Genomic DNA, 25,840 nt, shown 5'->3' on the forward strand with positions numbered 1-25,840 from the left:
TAATTCTGTACTTAGTATACTAAAAGTTCTTCTTTAGTACTTCTTAAAATAATCTTAAGAACAAAAATGTGCTAAAAATGTATTTAAAAATGTATTTAGGTAGTAAACTTGAACCCATCTTTGTATGAAAATAGAGCACTTTAAGTACATTATGGAAGTGTACTACTTTTTCACCTGGGAAGTTATTTTCAGTTCCCTTATGCCCTCTATTTGTTTGGGCCACTGCCCCTCAAAATGTCTACGCACGGCCCTGTAGATAGTAGAAATTATTCCAGCACAGTAAGTGACACTCAGAGGTGGACACTACTTAGTATTTTAAATAGTATTTTAGTTACATTTTCCAAGCATCTGTGCTTTATCAGGGTGTTTGTCTAGGGAAAAATGTACTTTAGTTTACTAAAAAATTTTCACTACATTCCAAAGCATAGAATCATACTGTGTATTCCTTTTATATTTCATATTAAAATTGATTTAATACCTAATTACATAAAAATTGTGTACTTTTACTTTTTTACAAAAGTACTTTTTACTTAAGTAAAACAAAATACTATTATCAGTGGTGTATAAAGACCTTTCATAATGAACCATTATGTTTTTATTATCTTAGAATGAGATGTTTATATCTACATGCACAGAGGGTCCCCTTAGGTGGAAGTCGTCATTTTGTGCACCATGTTTCTACAGAAGCCCTTAACAGACAAACTTTTTTTACTAAGTTGTCTCAGAAGATGACATGTTTGTCCGGTGGCAGCTACCGTAACTTCTATATGCGTTTCAAAAGGGAGGGGTGAGCTGTGGACTGAGCCGTTAGTTGCAATTCGCATCTGCTGCTAAAATGTACACACTGCACCTTTGAATATTAAATATAAACCAAAAACTTGAATTTATGAAATGTAGTGGAGTAAAAATTATGATAATATGCTTTGAATATGCTTTATAAAATACAAATACTTAATTTACTTTTATGAAGAAAGTAAAAATACTTAAGTAGTGTCCGCCTCTGGTGACACTGATAGATTGCACAATACCAAATAAGAAAAAATAATATCTAATATGATTCTAAGACTCTAAGCTTGTTGTCCCAGTTCCTGTTTTCTCCACGAGTTACAACATATTTAGGCTTACATTTTGTTTTACACAAATTGTTTGCATTCTCAACAATTCAAGTTTGTACTGCCGGGTTGCTTTTGAAACATTTAATGAAACTCTAATTTGAAATGAAAATATAATTTACTTATTTTTTGCAAAGCTAAAGGACAACATATTTTGGCAGATACATATTAACAAGATTATAGTCTATTTAAAAAACCATCATAGATCACAGGTATATTAAATAAAAACAAGAGTAACACAAAAATATATCTTGTTCTGTTGTGTTACTTTCATCCCATCTGACAGGGACAAAAATAAAAGTAACACTTTACATAAGGTTCATTAGTTAACATTAGTTAACTGCGTTAATTAACATGAACTAATTGTTAACTGCACTTATACAGCATTTATTAATCTTTGTTAATGTTAATTTCAACAATTACTAATACTTTATTAAAATCTTGTTAATGTTAGTTAATGCACTGTAAACTAACATGAACAAACAATTAAAAGCTTTATTTCTATTAACTAACATTAACAAAGCGTAATAAATACTGTAACAAATGTATTGCTCATTGTTTGTTCATGTTACTTAATTCATTAACTAATGTTAACTAATGAACCTTATTCTAAAGTGTTACCAAAATAACAATGCGCTCCCAATGATCAAATTGAAATTCTATTAAGAGCCATCATGGCTCCCCTGCTGGCCTGCAGAGGCTTCTCCCACACATCACCCTCAGGACTTCATTACACATCATCCCATGCACTAGTCTAGTCTAATCACCACAGCTGTTCCCTTTTTGTCATTATCTGGTCTATTTAACCATGCTCACCACTCAAACACATTGCCAAGTCTTGTATTCTACTGCCTGCATTACTGAGCGCTTATTCCTATCATTCTGTTCTGTGTCTTTATGTTTTACCTGTGCCTGGATATCTGGATACTGTTTTGGATTACCTTTGATGTTGTTGTTTTCTGGTGTATGACCCTTGCCTGTTGTGGATTTCTCTCAAATAAACCTGCAGTTGGATCTAACCAGTTTCACCATGCATGACAGAACTGAAGTCGTTTTACATTTCTACAAAATACCTACTGTGTTGACAGACCACATTTATGAGTTACTGACCACAGCAAAAATATTATCTCTGTCAAAAACATTAGCTTTAAAACTTTTTTCCCTGCTCTCCCCTACTCAAATGTTATATTTATAAACTGAACTTGCCATCATTAAGATTAGATTATGCCAGACAGGACATTTGTTGGATTGTAAAATAAGGTACACTTTGTCCTGGTGGACCGATTAGAGTCAAACACCATTCTGATTTTGATAAAACTTTACTGAAGTAGCAATGAAGGGTGTGTGTGGTCTGTATAATAAAACATAAAATTGATAGACATGAGAGACAATAAACTATGCAAATATAACTTTAAATACTTATAAATGCATTTAGCAAAAAATTATAAAATTATTGTCAGAGTAGCATTAACAATGGGCAAAGTAATGACTGTGGAATATTAAATCTACAAAAAATATTTAGATAACTGCTCAAATTCAATGTTTATATTACAACCATATACAATACAATATACTAATTTACACAGTAAGTAAATGGAATAAAAGAGCAATATAATCAAAATGAATTAATCGATGCACGGATTATCATGGATATAATTAACATTTGATAAACAATCTTAACTCAAATTTAAATCTCCCTAACGGTGATATCCTGTAGGATGCTCTGGAGAATATTTCTCTCATAAATAACTCACTTTTTTGATTCACGCACACATTTGAATGGCTCGTAGCATAGACATTATATACGTAGACGCCTCATAGACTAACGCTGCCTATTTGAGCTGACGTATCAGGGCGGCGGCCATCTTGGTCCCCAATGCGCCCCCTGCATTTATTTCTACAGAGGAAAGTGTATCCCCAACTACAATAATCATCAGTCTCCGAATATTTACCATGTCTTCACACGGTTTGGTTACACGTAAGTAACGTAAGTTACTATGACATAATATTATAAATGTTAAAATAACCAAAAATATTGTTCAATCTTACTTGCGAAAGATAATCACATGCGATCTGGTATCAATACTGCACCGGTTATTGCAACGGTAAGATGCACAAAATACTGGCATAGTTGTTCGCTCTCCGTTGACTCCGATTGACTCTTTAGCGTATAGAGTGAGGAGACCCAACCAATATGGCAGCGACAAACGATAACGCTCCAGCACGTCATGAGGTGTCTACGTATATAATGTCTATGGCCTGTAGCGCTTCATTACAGCTCCCCTCACATTTAAACTCTGTCTTCTGCAATTATACAACAATTACATATAAACAGGTGAATTTGATAAGCAGAAAGATAACCAGATGAACTGACATGATTAGAGTTGGAGGTTAAGTAACTTGGTAAGGATCTTTGTCATCTTAGTTTCACTGATACGAGTCTGTAGTTCTGCCTCCTGTCTAACTTCTCTGAGCTTTGTCTCATAATAACGCTTGTACTCAATCATTATAGATCTGTTCCTCTGATTCAGTTCCTCTAGATCTTTAATCTTCTTTTCTTTTTCCTGTTCAGATGCTGTTAGTCTGTCTATTTTCTCCTGGAGATTTCTCTTCTCCTCATTAAATCTGGATTCTAGTTCCCTCTGTTTGTCAATTAGTTTCTTTTCATAGAGTTTCTTCAGTTCTTCTTCTTTGGTCTTCAGTGTGGTCTCCACTTCTCTGTAAGAGTCACTGGTGTAATATCCACCTTTATTAGCCGTGACCATGTCATCTACTTTCTTCAGGAGCTCCAGAACCTGCATGCGATCTTCAGTTTCTTTATTATTAAAGACATGAAATCTTCCTCCACAGCGCCTGAAGATTTCTTGCAGGTCTTTATTGCCTTCACTGATGTATTCCTCAATAGTGCTTGTCAGTTCATCACCGTGAGTAAAGAGGATGATTGTGTGTTTATCTGCTTCTTCTCCAAATATAGCTCTGATCTTCTGCACTGACATCCTCTCCTCTTCTGTGAATGGACCCGGCTGAATGACCAGGACAATGGCATGAGGTCCTGGTGCTGTCATGTTCACACACTTACTGATCTCTTGTGTGAGAAACTCTTCTGAAGTTTCAGTATCAAACAGTCCAGGTGTATCAATGAGCGTGATCGCTCTCCCGGCCACCTCTCCTGTCTCCTTCCAGCATTCTTTGGTAACAGATGAAGCACCTTTAGCTGCTCTGAAAGATCTACTGCCCAGGATTGTGTTTCCTGAAGAGCTTTTACCAGCTCCAGTTCTTCCTACAAGAACGATTCTTAAAGACACTAAAAAATAATAACACCATTAGAAACAGGTTGAGTATATTTTTGATATTTATGAGTGGTTTCCTGGACAGGGTTTAAAATAAACCAGTAAACTTAGGCCTTAATCTTTTTACTTATTAACACCATATTAGTGGAGTAGGAGTGTGACATGGCTCTAAATCAGCATAGAGCCTCGTGCCTCTGGCCTAATCACAGTTGATATTGCGTTTATACAATTTGACGGCACAAGTCTTTAAAAAACAACAACAATGGAGTGTCTTTAAAAGCCTCTTTTGTATGAAACTACTTTCCGCCACAGATACCCTTTTTAGTCGTATGTTCTGAATGTCATAACTGAGGTAGGTATGAGTTTTTTATTGCACGTGACGTAAGCGGGAAGAGCACAAGACTGAAAAATGAGGATACGTCTTAAAGGGGACATTTCACAAAACGGTTTACATGTAAAATAAATCTGTATATGAAGTATGTGAAGATGATTTATTGTAACATGCTAAAATTGTCACTTTAAATGTAAATGAGCAGATGAAATGCAAACACTGAACACCATAATGGCGGTTTGTTGAAATTGAATCTCAAATGTGCTGTCAATAATTTTCTCTCTTTCATGCCGTGGTTAGATTAAGAGGTGTTATCATTATAATAAGATCCCATTTTGACATCACAGGGAAGTTACGGGGTTGATCTTTTTCATGAATGTTAGCATTTATGTGTTAGCATTTAGCCTAACTCCATTCATTAAGATCCAAACAGAAATGAATTTAGAAGCCACCAAACACTTCCATGTTTTTCCTATTCAACACTTATTTGTTTTAAGTGTTTGTGACACGAATAAACACACAAAGTGGTATTTAGGATAGATCAAACATTATGGAGAAGGAAATGCTCCTCAGCTTTCTGTTCTTGGAAAAAAAAAAAATAAAGGAAGGACAATGATGATGTGTGCAACCGTTGTTTATTACCTTTGTGTATGTTATCTCCTGTCTCAATATTTTTCTCATACTTTTGTACACGTACCTGCACATGGACGAAATAGACCCTCTTGATGATAAGAATTACGTCAAGCAAGTGGCATGCAAACAAAGTCGACTGAAGTATGCTTTGGGCTTAAAGGTGAAACACTTTCATTAAACCCAAACCAAATAAACCGTCTTCCTGGTAGGCCCCTTAACTATGGAGACCTACAGGATACATTTAAAACTAGACATGGTTATGTAATAAAGATGAAGGTTTACTCCTGGTTTATTTTAAACACTGCATAGGAAACCACATGTTAATGTTTAAGAATAAGCAGAATAAGAACTCTGAGAACATTTACTTACTATTTGGTACGTCCCTATCAAAGCTTCCTTTTCTTCTCTTTGTTAGGCCTTTAAGAAGAAAAGTCAAATTATTTCAAACCGAGTTAGCATTAAAATGAAAAGAAAACCAATTATCGTGTTAGGTATTTAAAATAATCTAAAGATATCAGGCTGTGGTGTGGAAGAGATTTATTCTTCATTGTCCTCATGAAAATTAACCATGGTTTTATTATAGTAAAAGTGTAGTAAAATCACATTTTACAACAAATATCATGGTTTATATACTTTAGCAAAACAATGGTTAATTTGTAATAATCATGGTTTTACTGTTGCATTTGTAGTAAAAACTTAACTTTCATATGATATAAACATGAATTAAATTACTATTTAAATAGATTATTAAATAAATTATTATTTAAATAGATTTTTAATAATAGGCTTCTCAGCTTTGTATTAATTACACAGTTGTGTTATACACGTACAATTTATTTTTGCATTGTATTGCACGTTTAGATGTTAGTTTCACTTTCGATTTGTAAGTGCATGCTGTCTTGTCGTCCCCTTCATCTCTCAAACATTATATATCGATGCTAAACAACAACACAAATTATATTGAAATAATATAGATCAAAACTTTACCTTCTGTCTCTGATGTTGGACTTGGTAACGACATTATTGCCGCACTTTTGTAAAAGTGAAAGCTTGTTCAAAAGGAGGAAGTAGAAGCAGCAGAAAAAACTGATGTCGTAACACAACAATATGCGTGAAAGGAGATTATAAATGTTTTCTTTAAATGCAAATCAATTACCGAGAGGCTTCGGTAAGCTAAATAATCCGCGTTTGTGAGGAAATATATTATTATTTCTCAGGGATGGCTGACGCGAAACGTGAGTCGAGTTCATAGGTCGAGATCCTTAACCGTCCCGTGACGTTTCGGTGCATTTCACATGTGTTTCGGAAGGTGGCGTTGTTTATTATAGATTTCAGAAATAACACAATAAACAAACGTCTTTTGTGCAGTAAACGCAACTCTCCTCACAGTTGTGTTCAATGCTCGTCGTCTCCCCTCGTCTTTATCAAACGAAACATGTTTTATAAAGATCCTATCTCATTTTTAGGATCTTCATTGTTTTAGCACAACATGACGTGGATTGGCAGTTGACCACTCAGCAAGCGAGAATCTCTTTAATCCTTAATATTAATGTATCAAAAGCAAAAACCCAATCGGCGCGTTATGTTTCTTTCAGGGGGCGTGTCCTCATGAATATGTGATGTGTTGAATGCAGTACGCTGGAGTAGATTGACACACGGTGTTGTTTTGCTTGTGTTTTATTGCGCAGAGACGACACAGATTTAACAGACAGATACTGCAGTGATGTCCGGACAGAAGTCAGTGACTGTGACCACAACACCACACAAATCATCTGCTTTTGTTTTAAAGAAGATTATGAATATTCCTCCTCCAAATATACTGCAGGATCAAGACGACGGTAAATAAACCTGCTCTTTGCTAACATGCTAATCAAACCAGTATCGATTATAAACGTGCATGTAATACAACACAATAACATCAATGTAGGATAATACATATAATACATGCAAATCGTTATGTTTCGTGCACGTGACATTGATGCGTGATAAATCAACATGAATCCAGCGCGTGTGAACGCGTCTCTAAAGAACAGAAAGTTCCCGTGCAAAAGTGCTGTGTTGACATCATAATACAGCTAAGTTATAGTCATGGTACTATGTTATATATCACGGGTTTCTCTGTGTTTACATAGGACTTCAAAGAATACCATGGTATTACCATAGTACACGTAAAACCCATGGTATTGTCATTGTAAAAGGTCCAAATATTTTATTTGTATTTAATTCACATTGTGTTTTGTTTGTGTTCCTACATTGGAAATGGCTGAGCTGCACCATGGTACAGTAATGAAAGTACTACAGTGTAGTATACGTATGATTCGTATTGTAAGATGTGTAGGGTGGGAACGGAAATTGAAAGATCACAAGATTAGATACTGTATTGGATTAAGATTAAATGAAATAAATAATACTCTCTCACAGATATTGAGAAGGAGAAGCAGAGTTCAGCAGGTGATGGTGAGTCAGGCGGGGCTGTGGGCGGTGGTTCAGGCCGCACAGGTGGAGTCTCCGCCTCTCTCACCCCCACCATCTGGGACAAGACCATCCCATATGACAGTGAGACCTTTCACCTGGAGTACATGGACCTGGATGAGTTCCTGCTGGAGAACGGGATTCCGGTCACAATGGAGGAGGAGCTGAGTAAGGTTCAGGGGGCGGAGTCACAGGGGTCCCTCACAGCCTCAGATTCACCTTCGGCTGTCCCCCAGACGCATGAAGAGAAAGAGGAGAAAAAGAAGGAGGATGAGGAGAGCAAGCAGGAGTCTGTGAGGGATGAAACAGAGCAGGAGGTGACAGAGATGACAGAAGGTGAGCACAAATAGATTTCTGTTATTCAAGTTGATGTTTTATGGCATTTTTGTGTGAATGTTGTGTGTAGTGACACTTATCATGTGAGTAAAGGGGGTCACACACCGGATGCACAGCGCCGCGAGCGCCAGTCACATAGTTTAACATTAAATAACATCATATTTGTCCCAAATCTTTAACAATTAACATTGGCTGCTAACGTATATTTTGCATTTTTAAGTAGATGCTATCTGACTAAGCTTGCACTATTTAATGTGCAATTCTGGTGTGCGATACCTCCGTGTTGTCCTAGACGCGACGTGGCGCTGAGCTGTGCATCTGGTGTTGGAACCCCTTATTTCTTCTCTAAAATTGAACTATTGTTGTAACCAGAACAGAAGTATTGCACTGCACTCCCTGATTATTATACATTGATATTTCGATGTAATCCAGTACCGTTAGTACTTATAGAAAACCTTTGTTTCTTACCAGAACCCAAAGATGATCCAGACCCAGCGACACCTGCTTCTATTGATCCAGAAGAGATTGAGGTGAACATCTTGTTTCAGCCGGACCCTACAGATCTGGTTCTGTCCAGTGTTCCTGGAGGAGAACTCTTTAACCCTCGCAAACATCGCTTCACTGAAGACGACCTCAAACCTCAGCCCATGATCAAGAAGGCCAAGAAAGTTTATGTACCTGAAGAAGCGAAGGTGAGAGATTCTCTCGCTCGCTCACTCGTTTACTACCTTACACACTCATTTTCTCTCTCTCTCTCTCTGAATAATGCTGCGTTAACATCAGCCGCGGTAGAGGCGGCAAGCGCGAATGATTTACATGTTAACTCAATGCAAAGATGCAATTGCGGTAAGCGCGGAAGGCGCGGCCCGCGCGAATTGAACGTTGCCGCGGGAAACGTGCAAGTTGAAAAATCTGAACTTCTGCGGATTTCCGCGCCGTGTTAGCCAATTAGGACCTTGCTGTAGTAGTGACGTGATTACAGGAAGCGAGCTGAGTTGCAAAGTCGCAGAAACCCCTCCCATGACGTGGATTTCCATGTGAATTTCTCGAATGACTAGAATTTCACGCGCAAATGAAGCGAGTGAACTTAAATGTTCAAGGGTCCAACTACGTGCGAATAGCACGTTTTTGACACCTCTACTGCGGCTGGTGTAAACGAAACATTATATAGTGTATAATGCATAAATGTAATCATCTGTTCTTTTGTAATCAATCTCAAATTTTTTATGGTTTGTGACTTTTTTTATGTGCCGTAGAATGTAAAACTGTATTTATGTAGGCATAGATGAATAATAAGAGTTGTTTACATGGTAATGACATATCATGAGCCTCAAACACGATTGTTTCCTCCTTATGTAAACCTCAAAAGAGCGCTGGAAAACAGACCAATATCAACATAACATCAACTGTGACGTTACAGTTGAGATGAATGCCCCAACTTTAAATTAATTACAATGTTGTTACGATGCTAAAACAAAGTTGTGACTGCTGAGTTAGCGCTATATACTAGTTAATGCTAGTTAGCGCTATATGCTAGTTAATGCTATATGCTAGTTAATGCTATATGCTAGCGTTTAGGCTGAAGTTCTACTATTGACGTTACAGTTACGTTTTGCATACTGAAAAAAACACAAACTAACCACTCAGAAACGTCCATTAACAATCTCCAAACTATTGATTATTCCTCAAAATCTGATACAGACTCAAACATAAGATCTGTTTACACACACACAGAGCTACTGAAGAAGAAACAGCCAATCAGAGCAGAGCTTAACATTATTATTCATGACCCTTTCAAATAAGATAATAATAGACCATTTCATTCTAAAGACAAATCCTAGGGTTGTAAATGGACATGAAAATTGTAATATATAAATCTGTTTTGATATTATATATTTAAGTTTCATATTTAAAAACAAAGACTTATGTTGTCCTATAACAGCTTTAATCTCAATGTTTTGTCTCAGGATGATAAGTATTGGTCACGGAGGAAGAAGAACAACGTAGCAGCGAAGCGCTCGCGAGACGCTCGGCGTCTAAAGGAGAATCAGATCGTCGTACGCGCCGCATTCCTAGAGCGAGAAAATGCGGCGCTGCGACAAGAAATGGCCGAGCTGCGGAAAGACTGCGGCCGCTGCAAGAAAATCATGGCACTGTATGAAACCAAATATGGAGCCATATAACAGACAAACTTCATCTGGATGAAACAGTCATTCCTGTAGCTGAGGATTCTGGGTAATTCAGATGCATGAGGTGGTGATGAGTGAAGAGCACATGTTATGTGTTAATGTTATGATGAGAGGATATCAGGGGTGTGTTTCCAGTCACCAGGGCTTTCAGGAGACACGAGGTCTCCATCAGATCAAGTGGATGTGCCAAACTGAACCACATAATATATAAAATACCATCAGTCATGACATTTACCTCATCTCACCCCTCCCATGACCCTGACAGGAGTGATATTCATACCGATATCAACAGATTAATCACATGAGAGTCTTCATTGCACTAAAGTTTCCTCCTCATGTTTGAGTCCATGATTCTTTACACAGATGTTTACCGTGTGTATAAAGTGCATGGCTTGATGTTATATGAAGCAATTATGTTATAGAATAATCTTCAGTATGAGGGTGAGGATCGACTGCTCGTGTCTGATAATGATTTCAGGAGGATCTTTATGGGCTTGATAATGAAGGTGTCGTCCTAACACAAACCCTTCAGTCTCTTTGGGTCAGATGAGTTCTGGTGTATATAAATGAAGCTGTTTATCTTCCAGAATGATATGAATATATTCATGTAGATTTGATCTGAGCTTTTCTCATCCTGTTGCAATTATTCAGACTTTATTTCTCTCTTTTAACACAAATCTTTGTGCAGGGATTTTAGCAGTGACTTTGATCTTCTGAACTGGATTTACTTTTAGTTTTCAGGATTCAGTACAAGGCAATAACAAATAATTCATCTTTATATTGTGATCATGTTCGAGTCTGGCAGCTCAGCTCTGTGAATGAAAAACCATTCATGGACTTAGAAATGGTTTAAAAAAAATTTTACACAAATATTATCTGCAAACTTTATATTTGTACTTGTCTTGATATGGGATATATATGTATGAAGCGTAATAAATGTACATACACACCTCTGTTCCTCACACAAGAGACTTTACATTTATTTATTACATTTATATTTAAAAACAGCAAAAATGTCTAAATGGGCTTCCAGTTTAAAACTAAGGGTTAAAGTTTGTTTTTAAAGAGCACAAAGTGCTTCTATATCTTCATTTTTTCAACAGCACAAACATTTTTTGTATAGTTAGGTCTTGTGTTTGACAAACAGTTTCTCTTCTGGTTTTATATTATATGTGTGTGCAGTACTAAGGATTGTTTTGTAAATGGGTTAAATGTTATAATGTTCTGCATGCTGATGTCATAGTGATGCGTGCAGTGGGCGTGTCCTTCTCTCTTACACATGTTACGTTCAGTGATGTTTTTATTCTATCTGTATAATATAAACACATTCAGATCTTTCATCTGTTAAATCACTGTGTTGAACATGTAATGTTTGTGATAAATAAATGTGATGATGTTCAAATGATCGCCTTTATGTTTAGTTTCATTTCAGTTTAAATGTTTGTAAACTCCTGTAAGGGTCCAAATATGACCCCATCCATCCGTTTGGCCCAACGGCGGAATCCAAACGAGGATTATAACGCGTTCTGTCTTTTCCGGCGCTTGCAGTTGACGTTTTGGGATTTATGTAATTTTGTATTATTATCTGACTCCAAGATAATGTTAATATAAATCGGATTGATAATTACTTTTAACAGTTACAGAATTTGGGTGGATGTTTGGTTATTCTTGTTTAGCCCTACTTGTTATTGCATCCGTTCATTCGGCTACTCATGTCGCTTTGGACTCACGCACCGGCCGTTTATTAATATTTAATAATCATGCGGGCCCACGATCACAACCGAATCAGGCTTGGTCGCTGCTAGAGGTTTGACCATATGTTCAGAAGGCCGCCTTTTACGCGTGCTCATCTCTGAACATACTTTATTTAGTCCCCATAGAGGTGCAACTTAATTATTACAATATTTATTTCTAAACAGAGGCTCACGACCACTATCATAAAACAAACTGACCGTCTTCTCCAATGATAGTTTTGTATAATCGTGTCATAATTTAATATGCAACTTAGATAGATTAATATTGAAATAACCAGAGGCTGAGGCTCATCTGATTTAGAGTGGTCAGACAACATTTACTTGTTACTCTAAACAGGAAATTAGCCTCCACGCATCTAATTTAACTTAAACTAACGCCAAGTGCTAGTCGGATCTCCAAAATCCTCCGCTGATGTACTACTATGCCATCTAGTCTGGGATTTTGGTCCGTAATACTAGCCTGATTTTCAGACATTGCGGTAACAAGGATACATCGTAATTTACTAATCATGTCAATAACTTTCGTAGCAACACAGAATAATCCAAACACAATTTATTAACCAGGTAGGTAGCACATAATTCAGAAGCCAATTTACATTCCAATTCAAATACGAAACAAACGAAAAACCATTGCATACCTGGTAAGGAGATGAAGATCTGGTTACAGATTCCTCAAAGTAAAATAAAAATACATGATGCTGTGCCAGGACAGCATCATGGGGGTGCATTTCTCGATATTGAAAGTCCCCCCTAAATCTTCTACACATCTCCTTAAATAACCAGAGAACAAAGCATATAGGAATTTTGTACTGATTGGTTGTTGGTAAAACTAAGGGCTGTCCTTAATCTCTATACAGTGGGTGATTGGTTTATGCTTAGAAAGGGAGGTGTCTATCAACATTGAATGAAGTTTCACATATACTTTAACATTGAATTCTGTTGTTATAAGAGTGAGACCATTGTAACCACTTGCAATGAGACATTCCAATAGAAAACAAATAAGATACAGATTTTAGATTCTTTGTGCATGTAGCATTTCATATACAGTTTGCTTTTAGAGAAAAGAATACAAATGTATGACACCCTAAAGGTGTGTCTTTGAAACCCAAATGTGTCTCAGTGGGAAGTCCACTGTGAATCGTGGAGAGAGGCTTTTCCCGGGCACTCACTTTGCCCCCATGCAGTGTCCTTTGGGGAGGTGCTATCTTATTTAGGAAATTATCTTACACTCCATACGTTGAGTTATGTATTCAATATACTTGTATAAAAGGCACACATGTGTACAATGAAATTGATCTATTAATCTAAAATACATTGGAAACCCTTTAAAGTAAGGTTGTATTAGTAAATGTGTTAACTAAAATGAACAATATAGTTTTTCAGCATGTCCGTACAGATAATAATGTTAGTTTATGGTGCATTAATTCATGTAAACAGTTATAATGCTTGATTTGATAAATGTATTAGTAAATGCTAAAATGAAAATGAACTAAGATGAATGAATGCTGTAGAAGTATTGATCATTGCAGATTATGTTCGCTAATGCATTAACCAGTGGCGGTTCTACACGGAGGCCAAGGGTGGCCCGTGCCTCTGTAGAGATGTCCCTGGCCACCCCTGTGGCCACCCCGTGCTGACCAAATAAAAAAGTATAAATTTATTTTGATTTTACACGCGAGCGCCAAAAGCGGAACTAATGCGACTAACGTTCTACACGGGCAAATTAGAGCGGCGCACCCAACCACTAGCCGGGTGCTGCTCGGCGAGTGTCTCAATTTGTTCCCAACCTCCCGATGTTGAGAATGTGTATGCAGGTTTGGGCACTGGTAAGGACTCTTGCTCACTTCACATTGGGACACTGTTCAATTGTTCTCTTGTGACGTTCACTTGTTCTCCTGTGACGTGGCTGCGTGACGTGCGTGAAGTTGGCCCCCCACCCAACGCAAAACGTCGGCAAAATATGCTCAATCGTTTGTGCTCCGTTTGTGCTGGTTTGTGCCGCAAAAATTTTCGTTTGTGCTGCTTTGGTTTTTTAGATATTAAAAGAACATTTATAGGTCATACTGAGGTCACGTAGCCCCCCAACATGCTCCAAATTTACCCAAAATAGTCTTAAACGTTTGTGCTTCGTTTGTGCTGGTTTGTGCAGGTAAAATTTTCGTTTGTGCTGCTTCGGTTTTTATAATATTTGACATTGAAATAAGGCGATGACGTCACTCAGCCCCCCACATGCTTCAAGTTCACCCAAAGTATTCTTGTTTGATTGTGCTTCGTTTGTGCTGGTTTGTGCAGGTAAAAATTTCGTTTGTGCAGTTTTCGTTTTTTAGATATTAAAAGAACATTTATAGGTCATACAGAGGTCACTCAGCCCCCCACATTCTCAAAATTCACCCAAAATAGTCTTAAACGTTTGTGCTGGTTTGTGCAGGTAAAATTTTCGTTTGTGCAGTTTTCGTTTTTTGATATTAAAAGAACATTTATAGGTCATAGAGAGGTCACTCAGCCCCCCACATGCCCAAAATTAACCCGAAATAGTCTTAAACGTTTGTGCTTCGTTTGTGCTGGTTTGTGCAGGTAAAATTTTCGTTTGTGCTGCTTCGGTTTTTATCATATTTGACATTGAATTATGGTGATGACGTTACTCAGCCTCCCGCATTCTTCAAGTTCACCCAAAAACTATTCTTTTTCTATTGTGCTACGTTTGTGCTGGTTTGTGCAGGTAAAAATTTCGTTTGTGCTGCTTCGGTTTTTATAATATTTGACATTGAATTATGGTGATGACATCACTCAGCCTTCAAGTTCACCCAACAACTATTCTTTTTCGATTGTGCTACGTTTGTGCTGGTTTGTGCCGGTAAAAAATTTGTTTGTGCTGCTTCGGTTTTTATAATATTTGACATTTGAATTATGGTATTGTTAATTTCAATAAAGTCTATAGTCAATAGAGTCTGATGTTATTTCTTTTTTTTTTTTTTTTTTTGCTTAACAATGTTCACACAAGTATAAAGATGGAGAAAGACTTAAACCTTTTCTGAAGGCTTAAAATACTATTTATCTGATTTCTGGTTATCGCCTAGGGGTGACCCCGAATAGTCGAAGATTCGATGATAGGAGAACCCTGATTCGACTACCAATCTCACAGTCGAATCGTCGCAGATGTGTTATGAAATGAGGATCCTTTAATTTTGGCCGTATATGAGTGCACACATTATCTGATTTCACATATAACAGCTTTCTCCCAATATATTAATATACAGCATATTATTATAATTCTGCAAATAATTTGTGAATTATCAGCTTTCAATAAATATTTTTAAAATGCGTTAATAAATCCAGCAACCCCTGTGACCGAGCTATACGTCCATAAGAGGTTCCTATGTTAATAAACCATTGCCTCTTTGTTTCTACATTTAAAAGAAAAAGCTGGAAATTCTGGCTATACTTTCATTCTTTTAATAATTTCTTCATTTTATTTTATTTATAAATCACTCTGGGTTATCTGGTGTATCTATTTGGCTTGTGTTTTGTTTTCGTGCACTTGAGGCATTTTGCACATTTGTTCTGCAGTTTGTTAATTCTGACCTTATTTTATTAAAAATTGTATTTATTATAAACGTAAATTCTGATCTAATTTAAGTCTGTACATTTTGGATTGCTTTTCGTTGTATAGATTTTGCACTATTGCGTGCTGGCCATGCTTGCGCATGCAATTTAGCCGAACGTGCTAGGTTCTCTGCATCTCATGTTTAGAAGTTCATCAAACTAAACATTAAAAAACGGATGTTTTCGACGGGTATAAGTTTTTAAAATGTATTTAAAACATAGTGGTTATCTTGTCAAAAGTTAAACTACCAAATAGGCAAGCAATTTCTTTAAATTTCCGTGATGAAACGGAAAATATCTGCACCGAACCTATATTTATGCCTGACACGACTGTCTTTCTTGTGATTTAATATTATGGTGTTCACTTTCAAATGATAGAAAAGAGATTCCTGAAATAAATTATATTATCAGTTGTTTCTGTATCTAAAGTGAATGGAGATGATCAAAGTGAAAGCAAGCAGGTATTTCTGTGCTAATAACGCGTAGTGTCTATAAAATAATTAATTTCAGTGTTTTTATGAATTGTATATAAAGCTTATTTTTTATAATTTGCAGTAACAATCACAAATTATTTGTCATTTGTCGTTTTTTTTGGTCATGACTGCTTTGACGCGCTTAATCTCCAAATTAAATAAAAACACTGAATTAGCCGAGGTTTCCAAGGCAGGATCACCTTTGTTATATTTTTAGGTTTAGTTATCAAAATGTTTTGTGTGATGTTCTGTAGATCGTTGCTTTAAAATGTTATGAGGAATAATTAAACAAATGTTGCCTTACATTTTACCTTAAAAATATATAAATGCATTGTCAGTTTTGTCGCGTTTATCACTTGAAAGACAGTTTTTGGTCACTTTATCAGAAAGTTGTTTATGTGTGCTGCTTGTGAAAGAAAATAAAAGTTATCAATTTGTACCTGGTCTGACCCCCTCCCAACCATAATCATCACCATAATTCAATATCAAATATTATAAAAACCGAAGCAGCACAAACGAAAATTTTACCTGCACAAACCAGCACAAACGAAGCACAAACGTTTAAGACTATTTTGGGTAAATTTGGAGCATGTTGGGGGGCTACGTGACCTCAGTATGACCTATAAATGTTCTTTTAATATCTAAAAAACCAAAGCAGCACAAACGAAAATTTTTGCGGCACAAACCAGCACAAACGGAGCACAAACGTTTAAGACTATTTTGGGTGAATTTTGAGAATGTGGGGGGCTGAGTGACCTCTGTATGACCTATAAATGTTCTTTTAATATCTAAAAAACGAAAACTGCACAAACGAAATTTTTACCTGCACAAACCAGCACAAACGAAGCACAATCAAACAAGAATATTTTGGGTGAACTTGAAGCATGTGGGGGGGCTGAGTGACGTCATCGCCTTATTTCAATGTCAAATATTATAAAAACCGAAGCAGCACAAACGAAAATTTTACCTGCACAAACCAGCACAAACGAAGCACAAACGTTTAAGACTATTTTGGGTAAATTTGGAGCATTTTGGGGGGCTACGTGACCTCAGTATGACCTATAAATGTTCTTTTAATATCTAAAAAACCAAAGCAGCACAAACGAAAATTTTTGCGGCACAAACCAGCACAAACGGAGCACAAACGATTGAGCATATTTTGCCGACGTTTTGCGTTGGGTGGGGGGCCAACTTCACGCACGTGGCTGAGTGTTGTGATCATTTACAGCTGTTACTCATCAACAACCGGCAAAACCAACATCTCGCTAACTTTTTAAAGTTTACACATTGTAAAAAGCGCTGTAATTATGCTCTTACATATACGTGCATTAAATTGGAGCAATATAATTAAATTTTACATATAAAAATGTTTACAATTTAAAAATAAATATTATTTTAAATGTTGATTAGATTGTGGTCCCTAACTGTCTAGCAATGTGTATTTATATGTAAACTAAAACAAACGTTTGTCTTTATAAAAGTTTGCATTTCATAAAGTTTATTGAGTAGGCTTGCATGCTTTTCGGTTGGGGGGCTTTAGAAAAGAGCCCAGCTCCCCTTTTGCACCTGCACTCACTCTTGTATTAAATAAAAAAGTATATGATTGTAAAGTAAAATAAAGTTTACGGGGTAGTTTCCCGGAAAGGGACTAGTCCTAGACTAAAATAAATGTAAGAGCTGTCCAAACTGAAAACAACTTGCAATGCCATATCTTAAAATACAGCTTTGTTTTGCTTCAAAATGCACACAAGTAATGTATAATGTATGTTAAAACTAGTTATATTTCCTAATTAAACTAAGGCCTAGTCCTATCTTAAACTAATTCCTGTAACCACCCCTATAATCTTTAAATATAATTTCTTGCCATTTTTTTATGTGCCCCTCTGGTAAAATACTGGTCCCTCCTTGGCCCCCCTAGTGAAATTTGTCTAGAACCGCCACTGGCATTAACTAATGTTAACAAATACAATCTTATTGTAAAGTGTTGCCAATACATTGTTAAAAATAAATTATTTCCTTTTTAAGATTGAAGTGCTGTTTTAATAAAACATGTCTTGTCATCTGAAATGGATCTGTGTAAGGTAGTGTCTTATAACTGTATCATGAATATTAATAAAGATAAATAAAGCTATGACCTTATTGAGGTCATGGTGAATCTGCTCTGTGATTGGCTCTTGCTGGTGACATCATGTTCTTCTGCAGCACACACACACACACACACACACACACACACACACACACACACACACACACACACACACACACACACAAGTGAGCATCACAGAGAGTCATGAACACACACACATACTGGTTTATGTTTTATGACATACACTCTTAAAAATAAATGTGATGCCATGGAAGAACCTTTTTTGGTTCAACAAAGAATCATTTATTGTATACATTTTTATCAACTTAAGGACCTTTTTTCACCTTAAAAGAATTTGTAGTGAAACAGAAATGTGCTTTAAAGAACCATTTAGACAGAAAATGTTCTTCTATGTCATCATGAAACACTTTTATTTTTAAGAGTTTACAGCATAAACATTTAATCTCACACACCCAACATTTGGATCTAGTTTGTGTTTCTCTATTGTGTCGTTTCATTATTACCTGTGTGTGATTGTGTAATACTGTTGAGCATCCTTACATAACATCGGTTTCAAAGATCTGACACATTACACATCCAACATGAAATTAAGTTTCACACTGTAAAGAATTATGTGCCTTAGTTTTATTTTGGGTTAAAAGTACTATTTTAAAAAATTAGAGTTTAGAGTTAAAAAAATAAATTCTAAATTAACAAATTGAGTAAATTCAACTTAATTTATATTATCCATTTAAATAGGTAAGAAGGGAATTAGTTTAATTTTGTGTTGTCTACATGAATGATTTAAGTAGACATAATTAACTAGGCAGTGGACTTGTAGTTCCCAGCATGCTTTGCATGGGACTTCATTTGGAGAGTAAAATTTGAAATTACACACAAATTTTTCATACGTTTTTAATTAAAAGAAAAGACTTGTTAAATTTTCATTTATCTTTGAGATTTAGAAGAGTTTTGGTTTCTTTGAGTTTTGAAGTTGTTCAGAAGAGTGCTGCTTGTGTTTAGAGGTTGTGTAGGTGACACAATGAAAATTGTGTGTGTTAATAACTGGGCTAATGCCAGTACTGAGAACAGTTTCTTCTTAATAGCTTATCATAATGTGGTATATAATAATGAAAAAAGAAAATTCATTTTACATGATTAAATCAGGAAGATTACATTCAAGTAATAAGCCTTAAAAAGTAATTACAATATTTATAATATTGTTACCAAAAATTTGTATCACTTTTTCTACAGTCTAATTTTACTTTGTTTCTTAATTTCCATATGTGTGAAATTAAAAGTATTTATAGTGCACCTAAAAAAAGAAAAAAAACTTTTACATTTTAATGTGCAGGATTTTTTTTTTCTTGATTTTGGGCATTGATGTTTTCTATGCTCCCATTAATGTAGGTGTGCAAGATTACCCATTCATCTTAAAAACAATAATGTTTAACTGTGATTTAAAAATTTATGAATACACAGTTTAACTTAAGTCTTTGTCATCGTATAACCAATTTGTACACGATTTAATACTTATATTAAATACATTTATATTTTAAAATAGAAGTGATGTGATGCAAAGACACAACATAAGAACAAACATGAAACATAGGTTGTCATTTCTATTGATTCATAATATAAAATAAGACCGTACAGATAATAGAAAGAGGTGAATTAAAAGCAGCGAGTTAAAGCTCAAACCCACCAACATTCAGTAAAATACAAATCAAAAATAGTTAGCGGTTACTTGTACTCATTCAACCAAAAGAATGACACCTTTACCACTGTTAAACATTTTATTAATTTCATTTTGCATATATATTTATATTCATATAGTCTGAAAAAATAACTTCAGCACGTAAGAAACTAAACAAAAGATCTTAAACATAAGAAATATATACACATTCATGTCATTATAGTAAATATCTTCATTTGTTTTACAAACGCTTTGATAAATCTTTTGAAAAACAGCAAAAATAGAAAAATTGTAAGTAAATTATAAACAAATGTAAAAATACACCCAAGTCATAGCATTTATAGAGAAATCTGAAATTAAATGAAAAGCACATCTGAAGTTATATCAAGTCAGCATTCACAGATTAATGTTAGACGTCACAGCCGGATCAGGACACACATTTGAATACAATCATCTATACTTCACACAAGCACGCAAACGACTATTTAAGGGTGAATAGAGGACATTTAACATCTAATGCGTTTATTTTTTAGTGAGGTCTTGTGTGAGTAAAGTGCGTCACAACTGGACACGATGATGTCAACATCCATCACAGTGTCCTGAATAGTCTTCACAACCACCTCACAAATAACACAGTAAAAATGACGTTAACTTTCATCATCCTAGATATGTGAAAACAAACAGAACGGTGTGCAATTCTCCATGTAAAAATCGCTTTCATATCAAACCTCTGAAAAGCATACAAGGAAAAATGCATGAATACAACAGTGTGGTAGAACACATCATCACCTGCGTCAACCTGAACACCTTCACACACTGCTGACCAACATACCGTGTGTATAAGAGACGATCAGAGACGTAGATACACCTGTCAATCATTCTGTCCTGCTTTTACAACTGCAACTATCAAGTGCACTAAACGCTGTCATTAAGAAATATCCACATTAAACGCTGGTCTGGAATATGCTAAATTGAGCTCAAACAAAGCTGTTGTTTGTTGTAGTCCATTTAAAGCCTGAATGAACACACAAACACACAAGACGTGAGCTCAGGATGGTGAACAATTCATAAACTTTACAATAATCTTCAAATATGACCACTGAGATGTCACATTAACAGTCTGATCACATCACAAAATCAGCTTTAGAAACACTGCTGCATTCCCAAAATTCCAAATTAGCATCTAGCATTAGCACTTTTTCCAGAATCAGTTTAAAAATGAGCATCTGTTGTCAAAGCAGAAGAAAAGAGATGCACAAGAGGTCTTAATATGGAGAAACATTTGGGCAATCACAGAAACAAAACACAAAGATGTGCAACACTTGGTCAAAATAAAACAAATTGTGAAATGGGAAACTAACAAATACTTTGATTCAGAAACAGTCTTCAGGGAAAACATTTCACAACCTTCATTTCAGTTGGCCAACACCACCGGCTGGAAGACCTGGCCAGAAAACTGCAGGTTGTATCCACCAAGACCCTCCACAAATGCAGGATTATCCATGAAGGAAATCCCACTGTTGCCACCCATGATTCCCATCGCCTGAGCCGGTGGTGGCCTGGAGAACAGATCAAAGGAGACGTGAGGAGTCGGAGCTTCAGCATCAAAGTACAGAGGTCTCGGAGAAGCTGGAAACACAAACTCTTTGGCATCTGGTGACAGCTGGCTGAAGACGGGAGGAGATGTCAGGGAGTGCATGGAGAGAGAAAGGGGTCTGTGCTTCATCAGGCCAGGTGGGGAAACGGTGCAGGGCGAGCAAGTCATCATCCTCTGCTGATGGACAGCGCCGGTACCAGAGGAGTTTCCGCTCATCCTTATCTTTGTGGAGCCAAATTTGGTTGCGGCAAAGCTTGCTGTAGTGAAGGTGATGGGCTGGGGCATGGCACGCAAGCCGGCACCTGGGTACACGAGGCCCGCACTGGTTGGGGACGGGGTGGAGGTGTTGGAAGAATGAGGACTCGGGTGGGTAGGGGTGCTGGGGGCAGCGTAACTGAACGGCCCCAGGCAGGACGAGGTAGAGAGAGGAGTCGGAGAACCTGAAAGTGAGACGGGTGACAACCGGCTTCCAACGGGCACAAACACCTGAGCTTCTGGGTTAAAGCCCAGATTCTTTACTTCCTCAAATTCTTCTTCTCCTTTAAGTGCACTTACATCTGACCGTTGACCCCCTAAATCCAGTGGATCGTCTACATAGAGAACTTTCACTTCGCCCTTCTCTCCAATCTGGTAAGAGACTTCATAAGGGTCGATCCAAATGCTTAACTCAGGTGGAACGTTATCATGAACTTCATCCGTGTCCAGACCGCTCCTCCTGGCCGCAAGTTCAACCACCGGATCCCTGGGAGCCCCGAGATGAAGGCAGCGGAAAGCAGAACCACGTAACGGAGATTCGGGGTACCAATGGCCTTCAAAACGGGACACTAGGATTCGCTCCAGCTCCTCGCCGAACAAATCCGCCCTCCGGCGCGGGAGCTTGTTATACAAATAGGACACAATGAAGTTCAAAGCAACCTTCACCTCCAGATGCATGATTATATCTTGAATTATCTTGGGTGAAAGAGAAACAGTCTCCACATTTCTTGTAAATATTAAGGTGTAAGTTGTGGCCGTGATTTTGAATTAAAAGTAAGGGTCCCTGATAAGAGTTCTTTCGTCAAACATCATTATAAAAAAACATCAGATCATAAAAAATTCATCTTGACCCTATGGGTGTTTGCAGTGTGTGAACGGCTCAAGTTTCTTCAAAGCCCCTGGAAAGACAAACACACAAAAAACAACACGCATAAGAATGTAAAACATACAAAACTGTGTATATCTGCACATTTCAGATGCTAAAGACTACAGTATGATGATCTTTAATGATGAAACCTCTCATCTGTCCATCTCACTAAAGCACTTATGATTACGTAAACCCAGAGGATAAAACATATTCGGTCTACTCTAAAGCCAAATTAAAACTGAATTATACAACAAACATAATAAGTTATTGTTAAGTGTTTGTCTCACAATACAAAAGCAATGTTTTATTTAAAGGCTAATTCACACTGAATCACATAGGACAAATCTGCACATGAACGCCTTCAAGAACTTTAGTGTATTTCACACTGTACGTCAGTATACACACTGAATTTTACATTAACTGCAGATCATTTTAATAGCGTTAATGGTTCACATCAGCACATAAAAAACCTTTAAAAGGAATTTAGCTTATTCACCAAGTCCATACCTACCTTATATGACTCATTGTCTCATATCGGTCTCATACGACATTATTTGTAAACACTGTGACTATACAAAATCACAACATATACATAGGAAAATGTTGGCATTAATTTGTCCCTTGTTGGGAGCAGTATGCTAGCTGGAGCCATTTACTTCCAGTCTTTGTGCTAAGCTAGGCTAACGGTGAGCGCGTCAGACAGAGTTACGGGACGCATGGAGATGAAAAGGGTATGTATGGACTTCTTACTCTTTGGGACTTTAGGTCATTTACCGTATACCACATAGTCTGCCTATTCCTTTAAGGAACAGCAGGTAAAATTGTGCTGTTGGAGACAGGGCTTAAAAACTACACCTACCAAAATGCACCACGCCACTCCCTGTGACATCATCACTGTGCATCTTCAAAACACTGATCTTCAACATCATTCAACTCTCATACATTCATATCACACCGTGATGACACACAGTTAACACCTATAAAGCTTTCATTCAGTGTCAAAGTCATTTTAATGTGTAGAAGGAAGATTGCCAAATAACAAGCCAACCATTATATCTGTACCAATTCAAATATTTAATACCATTTTAATAGCTTTTATAGAAAGATGAACACAAAGACTATGTGTGACACGATGATTTAAACTTTAGTTTGCTTATATCTGCTCTGTACTCCATGCTGATACGCTGATAAATGAAACAACAAGAGTTTTCACAGCAAACATTCAATGTCACTCAATGTCATACATTCATCTAATGTCACAGCCATGTGTTTGATGTTGTAAAGACGACAAGTACAGAGTTATTCCTCAACCAAACAAAAGTAAACATTTACACTCATCGAACTTCACATAAATCCCATAATCACCATTACACAACAACACACATAGCAACACTTTATGTGAATGTATCTTATACAATTATATTATACAGCTTGCGGGATAGTGCAAACACACCTCACATCTTAAGTTTTAAAACAAACTAAATGAGGATTATTTAAATGTGTTCAAAGTTTTCTGTGAAGGTGAAGTTTATGGCTTGGGTTAGGGGATATAATATACAGTTTGTACAGTATAGAAACCATTTTGTCTATGAAATGCCTCCACGCATGTGTGTGTATCATGTTTTTGCAAAAGTGTGATTGGATAAACAGGAGGACTACAGCACCGATTAACAATGACATTTCAAAATATATTTCCTTTTTGTTTTAAAAATGTAGTCATTTAGCAAACGCTTTTGTTATTTTTATTGGTGTTTTGTTATTAGTATTGTTGTTGTCGTCATCATCATCATTTATCATTATTTGTAACCTGTACATTGTTTTGAGCGTCAAAGAATAGAATTCTAAAGGATAAAGAATACTATGGAAGTGAATGAGGCTCACAAATGGTTTGATTACAAACATTCCTAAAAATCTCTTCATTCCTCTTCATCAGAACATATAAGTGTATACAGGTTTGTAACAACATGAAAGTGAGTAATGACAGAATTTTCATTTTTGGATGAACTATCCTTTAAACTTTTCATGTTTAATGGAGTTTCCTTTAATGATTTGATTGACAGGGGATCCCTGCACATGCGCACTGACACGCCGTTGACTTCTGACAACCACATCTGTTATATTTGCATAACTGTGTCACTTTTTGAAATAAATTCATTCAACACAACAACAAACATTATCAATGTGGCAGTGGAACATGACAGAGTCCAGAACAAAACAATTATGTTGCTCTTTTAGAACGGTTTATAATGAATGCATTAACCCAAGAGAAATAAAACACTTACTGATTCAACCGTGCGTTCTCATCACGCGCCTTCAATTTTCATGAATCCGTTTAAAGTATCGAAACGTTGTTGTGGTGGCGTGGATAAAGATTCCTTCACTGAAATCCGTGACATTTGAATGATATTTTTTTACATTATTTAATGTTTAATTGCTAGCGTGCTGCACGCGCCTGAGGAAACTTCAGTGTTTGACAGCCTCGCGCATTTATACGCAGCTGTGATTTGTTTCAGCCGGGACTCATTTCTGCATGCGCGCAATTATTTAACCCCTCTGCAAACTTGTGAAAAATCCACAAATTTGATAACATTGTAATTTAGTATATAACGTGTTTTACAGATTCACAAATGAACCAATGTATACCGTTAATGTAGTACTGTTAACATTTTAATCATATGGGTTGTATTTTTTTTACATTATGGACTGGTTAAACAGCACAACTTTTATAGGTTAAACTCCTTATGTCTTATTAAGTCTCTAATTAATTCGGCGAATAAATATTTCCATATTTAAGGATGTGCTGCGGAGGGCTAAAAATAAAAGATGCTGTAGCAACAGACCCTCTATTGGCTGCACGTTTGACATCTGCAGTGTCCGGTCAGTAGGGGGCATAGTGAAATATTAAACGCTTGTACAACTGCATTATGGGAAATGGAGTTTTAATAACATAAAAGACGAGAACATTACATACATATATAAAAGGATCACAATGTGCTTATTATTACATTCAAAATATCTACCAAATGTATCAAACCAAAGGAAGAAAAAATAAACAACAACATGGGGATATTTTAAAATAAAGAAAATGTTTCATGTATACATTCGTTTTGCTTTTTTATTTCTAAAACTTTTAATAGTTTCAACA

The 25,840-nt window shown here is 36.4% G+C and overlaps 3 protein-coding genes across 3 annotated transcripts; 1 reads left to right on the forward strand and 2 right to left on the reverse strand.

Moving 5' to 3' along the window:
• Window positions 1-2,476: 2,476 nt before the first annotated feature.
• On the reverse strand, window positions 2,477-6,866 carry LOC135769073 (GTPase IMAP family member 7). The gene is made up of 3 exons (XM_065278425.2): window positions 6,354-6,866; window positions 5,736-5,783; window positions 2,477-4,416 (listed from the first exon to the last, which is right to left on the reverse strand). Exons 1-3 carry the CDS (start codon window positions 6,385-6,387, stop codon window positions 3,491-3,493), a joined length of 1,008 nt encoding a protein of 335 aa, XP_065134497.1. The 5' UTR covers window positions 6,388-6,866; the 3' UTR covers window positions 2,477-3,490.
• A 107-nt stretch (window positions 6,867-6,973) lies between these two features.
• On the forward strand, window positions 6,974-11,768 carry tefb (TEF transcription factor, PAR bZIP family member b). The gene is made up of 4 exons (XM_065278426.1): window positions 6,974-7,204; window positions 7,788-8,174; window positions 8,646-8,866; window positions 10,142-11,768. Exons 1-4 carry the CDS (start codon window positions 7,090-7,092, stop codon window positions 10,355-10,357), a joined length of 939 nt encoding a protein of 312 aa, XP_065134498.1. The 5' UTR covers window positions 6,974-7,089; the 3' UTR covers window positions 10,358-11,768.
• An 8,342-nt stretch (window positions 11,769-20,110) lies between these two features.
• Window positions 20,111-25,164, reverse strand: tob2 (transducer of ERBB2, 2). The gene is made up of 2 exons (XM_065278428.2): window positions 24,978-25,164; window positions 20,111-22,726 (listed from the first exon to the last, which is right to left on the reverse strand). Exon 2 carries the CDS (start codon window positions 22,503-22,505, stop codon window positions 21,390-21,392), a length of 1,116 nt encoding a protein of 371 aa, XP_065134500.1. The 5' UTR covers window positions 22,506-22,726; window positions 24,978-25,164; the 3' UTR covers window positions 20,111-21,389.
• Window positions 25,165-25,840: the final 676 nt, after the last annotated feature.

Source organism: Paramisgurnus dabryanus, chromosome 3 (genome assembly GCF_030506205.2).
Source record: "Paramisgurnus dabryanus chromosome 3, PD_genome_1.1, whole genome shotgun sequence".
In the NCBI taxonomy this organism is placed as follows: Eukaryota; Metazoa; Chordata; class Actinopteri; order Cypriniformes; family Cobitidae; genus Paramisgurnus; species Paramisgurnus dabryanus.

Excerpts from the sequence above, each read along its gene's own strand:
- LOC135769073 (XM_065278425.2), bottom strand. The coding sequence starts at position 6,387 with ATGTCGTTACCAAGTCCAACATCAGAGACAGAAG. Across the intron at positions 5,784-6,353 it reads TCCAACATCAGAGACAGAAG|GCCTAACAAAGAGAAGAAAA; the intron begins GTAAAGTTTTGA and ends TTCTTCTTAAAG. Across the intron at positions 4,417-5,735 it reads TGATAGGGACGTACCAAATA|TGTCTTTAAGAATCGTTCTT; the intron begins GTAAGTAAATGT and ends ATTATTTTTTAG.
- tefb (XM_065278426.1), top strand. The coding sequence starts at position 7,090 with ATGTCCGGACAGAAGTCAGTGACTGTGACCACAACACCACACAAATCA. Across the intron at positions 7,205-7,787 it reads ACTGCAGGATCAAGACGACG|ATATTGAGAAGGAGAAGCAG; the intron begins GTAAATAAACCT and ends ACTCTCTCACAG. Across the intron at positions 8,175-8,645 it reads GGTGACAGAGATGACAGAAG|AACCCAAAGATGATCCAGAC; the intron begins GTGAGCACAAAT and ends GTTTCTTACCAG.
- tob2 (XM_065278428.2), bottom strand. The coding sequence starts at position 22,505 with ATGCATCTGGAGGTGAAGGTTGCTTTGAACTTCATTGTGTCCTATTTG.